Genomic DNA, 10,000 nt, shown 5'->3' with positions numbered 1-10,000 from the left:
ATTCTGTGGGAAGTTAAAGATCCCACACATTATTCGTTCCCGGTGTGGTAGTCTGGCCTGAATGTGTCCCCAATTAGACAAATAGATTAAAGATTGTGATTGATTGACACATATCTGTACTCTTTCATGAAAAGTAACCTGGAGTGTAAACAGCAACGAGAGGGCCTGGGCTATCTCACCTGAGATGTTTTACTTTTCCAAGAAAAAGCAAGTCCATAGAATAGTTATTGGGATCTTTAGAGCTGTTCCTTACAATGAAGGCTCCTTGCTGAGGAATAATGACATATAATAATAAAAGTGAAGTCAACCAACAAATCTAGTGATCGATGTAACAGAATTCGACACCTCAAACCACGCGAGCTTCTTACAGGCTTGATTGGCAGAATAGAGTTTCCCACCCATGTTCTCTAATAGACCGGTTTTCAATTGAGTGTCGAAAGTAATTAGATGATTACTTTGGTTTATGATTACTTCACTCAGTGATTGGTTCAAAGTTCTCGCGCCATTTTTTCAACCAATCAGAAGTGAAACCAAAACCAATCGTGGCTCACGCGTGCACATTTTCCCGCGCTTTGTGTCGGCTACGTGTAATTACTTCGAGTTTTGATTGGTTTGCCGGATTGTCTCTGTCCTTTTTGATTGGCCAAAGTAATTACTTTGGTTTTGGTCTTACGACACTCAATTGAAACTCGCTCTAGTCTGTGGTACACTAATTGACACCCAATATCAATCAACTGAATCAAAATAGAGCTCTTTCATAATGGCAGCCAAATAAAATTCTCTTTTGTTTTAATGCTAATAAGCCTTTCTAGCCTCGCTACGAAGAGAAACATCATTACATGATGCGAACAGCGTAGAAACTGTTCTTTTTCAGCTTGGTGTCACAAGGACTTTTGACGAAGATTGTGGAACAGCTTTTGCTACCTCTGGGTAATATTACCGTTTTAATTTCGTAACTGAACCCAGTACCTTTTATCCGCTCGTGCCAGGGCGGGGCTCCAGAGCTTATTACAGCGCAAAGAAACCCAGGTCCGTGCTCACGTTGCACTACTTGATGGTCAGCATCGCCGGTGTCAGTGGACAAACCTTAAATAACAATGACCACAACCAGATTTTCTGAGCCCGCGAGACTGAGCACCCCCAGCAAACCACTGCTTTAACGAAAACCGCTGGTCAGCAACCTGGTTCTGGTCATTGCTGTCTAAGGGAGACTACCACTATATAAAGTGTTTTCATTCGCTCGATCAGTAGCCTTGCTTTTCCACCGAGACAAAAGAAAACGTTTGCATGACAATAGAGCTAAATTCCTGGAGGATTAGTTGGAATAACCTTAAATAACAATGATCACAACCAGGTTTTCTGAGCCCGCGGGACTGAGCATCCCCAGCAAATCATCGCTTTAACGAAAACCGCTGGTCAGCAACCTTGGTTCTGGTCATTGCTGTCTAAGGTCGTCCGATTAGTTCGGTACATAAACATGACCGCCGTTCCATTGTTTAGGAACACCAACTTGGCCGCCGTGACGTCACGTGAACACTCTATATAGCAATTATTCCATGACCACGCGTTGGATATGAAATGGTAAATAGCCAACATGACACGTAGTGCCCAGTAGGCCACAAACCATCTCATATCCAACAAGCGCGAATGGAATAACTATCACTAACTTCTAAACTGTTTGACAAAATAACATGCGCAATCACTTTCCATATGAAGTCATACGGCATTTGAACTTATATAACCGAGACTGAGTGAGAAACGCAATATCGGAGATTGAAATTTCATAGAGAACATTTATTCGGGGCATGGATATATGGTTACCTTGGACAAGTGTTTGACACATTAGCCGTTTAAAAAAAATATCGTAGTTGGCCAGACACCACTAATACAAGACACACACCTTTCCGCAGGATTGCAGGGCTTCTACGGCTACTTTCTTGTCCAACGGTCCATGAAACCACGGAAAATTCTTGAGCTGGTCATTTGGTGACTGTAGAATTAATTCAATTGGCTATTTTAGTTGGCCCACGTGTTTACAATTTCATTGTAACAAAAAGACAAATTACGTTTAAAATATGAACTAACAATCGGCGACCTAAGATCAATTTAGGGTGCGTCCGATTGACCCTATTCCGGAATTGGAATACGTGGGGTGGCCATCTAAACCGATATATTTGGCGTTTTGAAGCAACAAGGATAACAAAGATATGTTTAAAATAGCATTTTTAGCAGGTGTTTGACAATTTTAATGTGAATCTCTGTAAAAACGAATGATTTCTAACTTCTATTCCATGTATTTCTATTCCAGAACGACGTCGATCGAACGCGCCCTCAACGTAGTAAATGAAACAAGACGAAGGACAATACGATTAGTAGAAATTATTGCAATTCGGCTGTTATTTTGATTATGTTAAATGCCGAACCTCTTCGTCCAAAATGAAGTGGTTTGCATTAAACTGGCCATTTTAATTTTTAATTCGCACCAGTCGTTCATAAGATCAAAATTCGATGCCCGGATTTCGGAACCTTTGCCACGCGTAATGTCAGACGTTTTAAAACAAGCGTTAACGTTTTTACGTTATCCCATGCACTTCCAAGGAACTATCGTTTTCTATGTCCACCATGAGATATTTGTTGTAGACAGGAATACACCGTTACTCTAACTATTGAAATATTACGGCATAGTCCACACGTATACGGCGAATTCGCTGGCGAATCCGGAACTTTTTGAATACGCTCTCCAGAGTGGATATTTTTGAATCCGATATGAATCCAGAACCGTGTGGAAGCCAAATGCGGATATTTGTTATCCGGATGATGTAACAAGATCGAGCCCAGTTCCTTACCGTGAAATCAATTCTCAAGATGGCTGCCGAGGGCTTCATGGCGCATGTTGTGTTTCCTTGAGGAGTTTTGAGCACCAGAGTAAATCCGGATACGTTTCGACGGGAAAATTCGATTTGAATACGCTACGTGTGGATGGAAATATTTGTGAATCCGGAAAGAAAAAGTTGCGGATTCAAAAATCTCTGGAGACCTGTTGACGGGGCCTAAGATATCATCGACTTTACCTACTATTCAATAGTAATCACCCTATCAGCTAGGGAAACAAAAAGTTCTTCCGTTCACGTAGATGGTAGATTTAAATAACAAAAACAATGATTGCAAACAAATGTCTTCCCTATGGCTGCAGTAAGATTAGAAAATTCTGTCCTGTCTTACCTTTGGTTGGGGTGGCAACGGGGGAAGGGGCGTCTTTGAGATGGCACTAGTAGTTCCAACAGGCGCATCTGCCAAGATAACAAAGAGGTAAATCATTTTAAGAGGAGTTAAATTCAGATTGGTGCCGAAAAACTAAAAACCAACGTGTAAAGCGTGCGCACTAATCGATCTCTCAATGACGTATCATGTGCGTACTGTATCCACAGTAACAACCGCGGCTGCAACCTGGGACGTAATACAAGGCCTCACGTGAAGCTTTGTTGAATCAAATGTTGAACGGCGTGTTGATACCATTTGCCCACCCCAGCAATCAACATCGTTCAACAAAATCGGAAGGATGTTGAAGCAAATGCTTTCCCGGGCCCTTACTTTGCAGAAGGTATTTTGCTGAAACGGGCTTTGTTATTTTCACCCCCCTCCCCCCTCGGGCTTTGTTATTTTCACCCCCCCCCCTCCCCCTCCCCACTCCCTTTTCTTACTTCAGAATCACCGATGGATATCTTTATATTGAAATTGACTTACCTTTAATATCGGAATCACTGCAAATACAAAAAGGAAATTGCAAGATTAGAAACAAAATACAAATCTTCGCCTGGGGAGAAGTGAGGCAGGCCGGTAGGCCTTCGGACAAATTGTATTCTGTGCCTCTAAAAGCACTCAGTTGTTTAATAAAGACTTAAAATACGGGCCTCTCAGGGGACAACCAACATTGTAATTTCTTGCCAAGAACAATAAGCGTTTTTTCTTGCTTTTTGCGTAAGTGAAAAAGAAAGACATACCTGAGTCGTGTCGATTTGAGGGGAGGCTGCAAAAGAAAAGAAAGTCAGACATTCAACTTCACGAGAAAGCTTAGCAAAGGAGAAAAAACGAAAATTTGGGAGAGGTAGGAAGGCATGCCAGTGTGGCTCCCATGAAGGGGCATTTGTCTGGTGAGTATCTGAACAAACTGTGGTGCTCGTTCGGGCAGAGCAAAAAACTAAAATGATTGACCAAGTTAAAAGAGCACTAACGATATCATAGCAGTTTTGCGATCACCACTGCGTTCCTAACCATAGCGTTAAGTGAAACGTTGTCGAGAAGCTTGTGGGAGAGGATATCAAATGAATTTTTGGCAAGATGGGATACCGTATTTAAGGATTTTTGTGATTCTTTCTTAGACACACACCTAGTCCAAATTCGATAAAAACTGGCCATTCATTTCTGTATATCAATCCTTAAATTGGAGGCGACAAATAAACGAGTTTGGGGAAACTAACTTGAGTCTTAGTTGCGAAACAACAGAATTACTGTTTAGTCCTCATTTATTCAGACGTTTTTTTTTTCAAATAGGCTGACATATAGCGTAACACGAAAATCAAAATGGCCTATAAGAAAGCAATCTAATTCAAATCACAGCGAATTGAAAATAAAATAAAAAACAACTCGGAAAGCCCTTGCGAATCTTTCTCCTCTGGAACATCAGTTGAAGATTTGATTTGATCGGCGCATAAATAAAGCGGAAAAGGCTCGAGACGTTCTTGATTCACGGACGGCAACTGGAAGTGAGCTGTTTTTCCTTAAGTTTTTAAGTCTGTTAACCTGTATTGACACTAGCACGCTCATAATGCATAATGCTCATATCCTCGCACTGATACTGCATAGAGGCGATTAACACACGAAATGTTCACTTCCGGTTTCCATCAGTGGCTCAAAAGCGTCGCGTGCCTCAGCTCCCTTATTGATAAATTAACAAACCTTTGAACCTGGCCTGGGTGGAAGAGGCGGCGAATCATCATCTAAAGACGATGACGTCTGTTTTCTTTGTGGTGGAAGGCTAACGAGGAATATACAAAGAATCTTAACGAAAACTGTGTGGCGTATAATACGTATAATAGTCAGTATATTGAGCTTTGATAGTTATATAACCAAGCATAAGAACTTTACCGAACGTCGATTGACTCGCCAACAGGTTAACTAGCCCACAATAAAGTTATCTCGCGGACTAGTTCGAAGTCTACTAGCCCACATGTTAAGTTCACTCGCACACACCTTCGAAGTTACTTTGAATTGTGGGCGAATTAACTTTTTGGGCAAAGAGACCAGTTGGTTGTAACAATTAATGGAGACTGCAAATCAAACACTGTTTTTCTCTGAGAGGGAAAATTGTAGAACCCGGAGAAAAGTTCTCGGAGTAGGGTAGCGAACAAAAAAAAAAAAAAAAAACGCAACCAAATATGGCAATGAATGCAGGAATCGAGCCCAAGCCAAATTGGTGGGATGCGAGTGCTTTAACTACTGCCCCAACCTTGCTCTCAAGATGTATAATTAACAAATAGAAAATTTAACACAGCAGGATTTCGAATTTTCTCTTTGACCAGCTCAAACAACTACACCACTGTGCCTCCACATGGTTGTATGCAAACCACACAAAACACTATCCCCTTTAACATAATGTGTTTCTTTGTCAATGAACAATGCACTCATTCAAGAGGGGGGATTCAGTGTTCTCATCAAAAGCGCTTACAAGTATTCAAAGATAATGAGATAATTTTGCTCACATTGGAGATGGACTCTTGTTGGAAATCTCATTGAAGACTCTTTTCTCGTTGTTATTTTCCTCTTTTTTCAAAGGTGCAGCTGGTGGAAAAACTTGTTGTTTTGATGATGGTAGTTGCAACATTGCCGAAAGCCTTTTTATCGAGCTCCCTGATACCGTAGGTCCTGGGGAAAAGAAGACACGATTCAATTTTCTTCTCGTGATTTTTCCATTCTTGAATCTTGAAGGTTTAACTCCCTGACATAATTCAAAAGTAGCCAGCGAACAACTGAGAAAAGCACGATTTAACCTATCTTCAAAATTATTGGACGGCAATCGTCCCACAGTAAGATGATTGTTTTAGTAGACACCATACATGTACAAGTACAAAAAAGACCAAAAACGTGCACTCCGAAACGATTATGATTAGAGGAAACTACTGAAGGGTAATGTGAAGTTCTAGTTTTTCTACCCATGTAAACCATGTGAGCGTTAGCTCTACTAATGGAATTGGGCCCACACAAGGACAGACAAAACTCTGACCAGAAAATTGACCCTCCATTAGTTAATTCTGTTGAAATATAAGTGCTACAAGGCCAACGTTTGCATAAACGTAACCTTTCCCTATGACTAGAGGAAGCCATTTTGTATGTCTTCGGATGTACGGAGGTGGTTGATACTTTACTTATCGCCTTCAAGTTAACCAATAAGAAAGCAGTAGTCTGCTGAGTATTGTGCATTCGGCATATTGCAAACACAACAGCCAAAAAAATATAGTAAACGAAAATAGTTGGAAAAGTCATTACGCCAAGACAGTTACAGAGAGCGCTAAAAATGCCAGATAAACTCAGTTACACTCGTCAGTTACCCTCTCTTAACATGAAAGTTTATAAATTGCCTGCTACGTTCGAAGAAAAAGAGCTTTTTAAACTGAGGATTTTACAAAGACAGGAACTAATGATTTTGAAAAACTCTTATGAAATAATGATATTGATAATGACTCCGATACACGTCCGGCTGTGTTATCTGTCGGCACATCTTTATTAACCTACTTTGAAAACTGATTCCAAGAATTCACTGCAGGTTCTTAGCTAGCGGGAGGTCACGAAGTAAACCATTTCCACCGTCCTATTGGAGATATTGACTACCCAAGCATGAATATGTTATGGAAGGTGATCTTTTGGTGGGGCAAAAGTGGTGCAAGAAAAGGGATACCGGCAAATAGAATGCCTCAGCCAAGTGGAGGTGGCAGCATCAAAAAATACAGAAAGTACCAAGAATGAGAGGAAAACATTACATAATTAACTTGAGGTAAGGCATGGATCACGAAACACTGACTGAGGTGAAATAGATTTCCCAGTGTTGGGTGTAGGGCAAGTTTATGAATAAATATGCAATGGAAATGATAACTACTACCAATATTAGCTATTTTTGTCTTACCTGTTTTATTGGCGCTGGGGTACAAGCGTGAGGATCTCTTCTCGAGGGGAGGGTTGGGTACACTGGGCTTAGGACTGAATTGGGGCTTAGATCCTGGCATGGGCTTTGCTGCATAGGAAGAAAAAAGAAGAAAGAATTGTGATAATGAAAACACAACAGAATAACTCTCAGACCAGCTCAGATGCTGACCAACTTCTGTTTTTGATTTTGCAAGGGCTTTTACTTAATATGGCCCTTTACAAGAATGGGTGACTACTAGACAATCCTGGAAAAGCCTTGCTTCTGGTGAGAGAGGGCCGTACAGTGGCACTATGATAAAAAAATCAACTCTTTTTTTCTTTGGATTTTGTGGCCTCATGGTTAGTGCACTCGACTCCGGATTGAGTGGTCCGGGTTCGGGTCCTGCCCGGGGACATTGTGTTGTGTTCTTGGGCAACACACTTTACTTTCAAGGTGCCTCTCTCCACCCAGGTGTATAAATGGGTACCGGCGAATTTAATAGTGGGGGTAACCCTGCTATGGACTAGCATCCCATCCATGGGGGGGGGGGGGGGGGGGAGTAGAAGTACTCCTAGTCGCTTCATGCTACAGTAACCGGAGATAAGTGCCGCCCTGATGGGCCTTCTAGGTGCGTAGCAGACTTTACCTTTGCTAAACACTTAGTGACCCAAGTTTTAAGCCTTAATTTTAAAAAGACACTTGTTTCTTTTAACTGGATTTTTCCTATTTAATGTTCCACCATTACTAACTTTAAAATCTTAAAAATTTTAAGCTATTGAGGAAATGACGCCACTTTCCCCTAGATCCAACCCTCTGGGGTTCAGTCAGTCAGTTTTCAAGGTGTGTAATGGCGGACCATGAAATACAAGGCTTTCACTCAAAGTAATCAGCCTTTGGATAAAAATCAAAGCTCAAACTTTTGCCAGGCAGGTGTTGAGCAAATACACTTTCAAAATCTGAAGGGAAAAAAGAAAAAAAGAAGTGAATTTTTTTTTATCATAGTACCACTTTAAGCCCAGGATATAAGGACTTCCTGCTGGCAATCCAACAACTCAGCCACCCTGTCTGCAATTTGGCCATCTGCGACCCTTTTTTTTTTCTCTTCTGAGTAATACTGCAAATCATTGAGGTCATGCAAAGGAACGACGAAAACAGACTGCTTACTCAATCAACTTGTACAAAAATTACCTGGCTTTTGTTCCAATGGTTTTTTAGAGAGTGGAGGTTTTGGCTGTTCTGGAGGCTTCTTGGGAGGATTCCATCCAGAGCCTCTGGGTGGTGGCCGTCCAGGAGAAGCTTAAAGTACCCAAGTAGAACAACATCAACATAACATTTAATTTGGAGGCACTGGTGCAAAAACACCACTTGCCAGTAAAAATAATAACTAAGATGCCATTTTGACAAAGGCCAAGAAGTGTCAAGTAAGAAGTTCAAGGGCATACAAGGGGACTTTGTATTATGCTTATCAAAGTCAGCCTGCATCCTGCATTACTGCATTATTTTCAATCCCAAGGGTTGCCTATTGAAAAAATAAACTTGTCCCACATTAGGCAGAGTAAAATCAGTATGCATAACCATTGGGAATATCTGAAATACTATGTAGGGATTCCTAGGATGGTTTGGGCCAGGGTACTCAAAGAGTACTTTGCCTTCATTAGCTAGGTCTTATTGCTTGCTGTATGTCCCTTTCTACCAGATCCTAGCAAAGTATTCATTTCCTATCTACTGACAAAGGTGGTACTAATATTAGTGGCACTGATATCCTCTGTTGACAGTTTGTCAGTCATTTATTGATGGCAAGTAATGATGTTGTATGGAAAACCTGCTGTTTATTCTCGCTGCGGTTCCATCAAAATACTTGACCCTAACCATAACTACTCACAGAGTTAAATAGTATTAATTAATACCTGATTCTAATTCATCTGGTATTTCATATGTTTCAGCCTCTTCCCCTGGGACCTCATAAGTGTCACCTTCATGGTTCTCATCTGGCATCTCGTACACATCTTGCTGGTTAGATGGACCATCGTCCCATGGTTCATACACTTCTAAACCTCCTGTATTTTCCTCGACAACCCTGGAACATCCGGGTTGGTCCTCAGCAGTAACTTCCTCATAAAGTTCCTAAAGTACAATATTGCAAACAGTACAAAGTAAAAACATTACTTACTTTTCCAAAAAACGTGACTCAGGCATGGTTCAAAAAGAGTTGATTTTAATAACAGGCATGAGTAGAAATAGCCCATAGCCTTTGAATTATATAGTATAATTATTGTAACATGGGAATGTTCATAAGACTGAGTTCAAATTTATGTAAAACTACGAGGCCAAGGAACACATTATTAATACCTGTTTGTAGAGTATGTTGATTTTTACATTTTCTTAGAGAAAACCTCCACTTCTTCCAAAGAAAAACTTCAAACTGTAGGAAACGATATCTCTATTTAATTAAAATTGTTTAAAATCTTTCAGAATAAAAATAATTTTTACTTTTTGAATAGGTGGGACGACTGAGAGAGTTGTCCCATTGTTCAAACAGAAAAAGCACTGGAGCACACTTACATCCAGAAATGCAAATAAATTGGATATCCACCAAAAAGTGTCTCTTTTAGTCTAAGCATTTCCTACCTATTTCTAACAACAGCCCAAAGGTAAAGGTTAGCATTTTTTTAGGTCAGGGTAAATGCAGCTGTTTACCGGTATCCATACTTGATGAGCTGCATTTGGGGTACACCTTGAGATGTTAAGGACAGTGCCTACTATAATTGTTATTGCGCATACGTCCTGCGCATCTCAAGATACTCGGGTTTCCAATCGGTGAAG

General features: G+C 40.7%; 1 protein-coding gene across 2 annotated transcripts in view; it reads right to left on the bottom strand.

Moving 5' to 3' along the window:
* Positions 1-10,000, bottom strand: part of LOC138006940 (lymphocyte cytosolic protein 2-like) — a 46,173-nt gene that overhangs the window by 5,635 nt on the left and 30,538 nt on the right. For both annotated transcript variants that reach the window (XM_068853579.1, XM_068853580.1), the window contains exons 15-24: positions 9,085-9,301; positions 8,366-8,473; positions 7,178-7,285; positions 5,760-5,922; positions 4,957-5,035; positions 4,002-4,027; positions 3,745-3,761; positions 3,223-3,290; positions 1,901-1,990; positions 180-268 (exon numbers count right to left, since the gene is read on the bottom strand). In XM_068853579.1, coding sequence (XP_068709680.1) covers positions 180-268; positions 1,901-1,990; positions 3,223-3,290; positions 3,745-3,761; positions 4,002-4,027; positions 4,957-5,035; positions 5,760-5,922; positions 7,178-7,285; positions 8,366-8,473; positions 9,085-9,301 — 965 coding nt within the window. The remainder of the gene's footprint in view (positions 1-179; positions 269-1,900; positions 1,991-3,222; positions 3,291-3,744; positions 3,762-4,001; positions 4,028-4,956; positions 5,036-5,759; positions 5,923-7,177; positions 7,286-8,365; positions 8,474-9,084; positions 9,302-10,000) is intronic.

Source organism: Montipora foliosa, chromosome 6 (genome assembly GCF_036669935.1).
Source record: "Montipora foliosa isolate CH-2021 chromosome 6, ASM3666993v2, whole genome shotgun sequence".
Taxonomy (NCBI): Eukaryota; Metazoa; Cnidaria; class Anthozoa; order Scleractinia; family Acroporidae; genus Montipora; species Montipora foliosa.
This window is presented reverse-complemented; position numbering and strand designations above follow the sequence as displayed.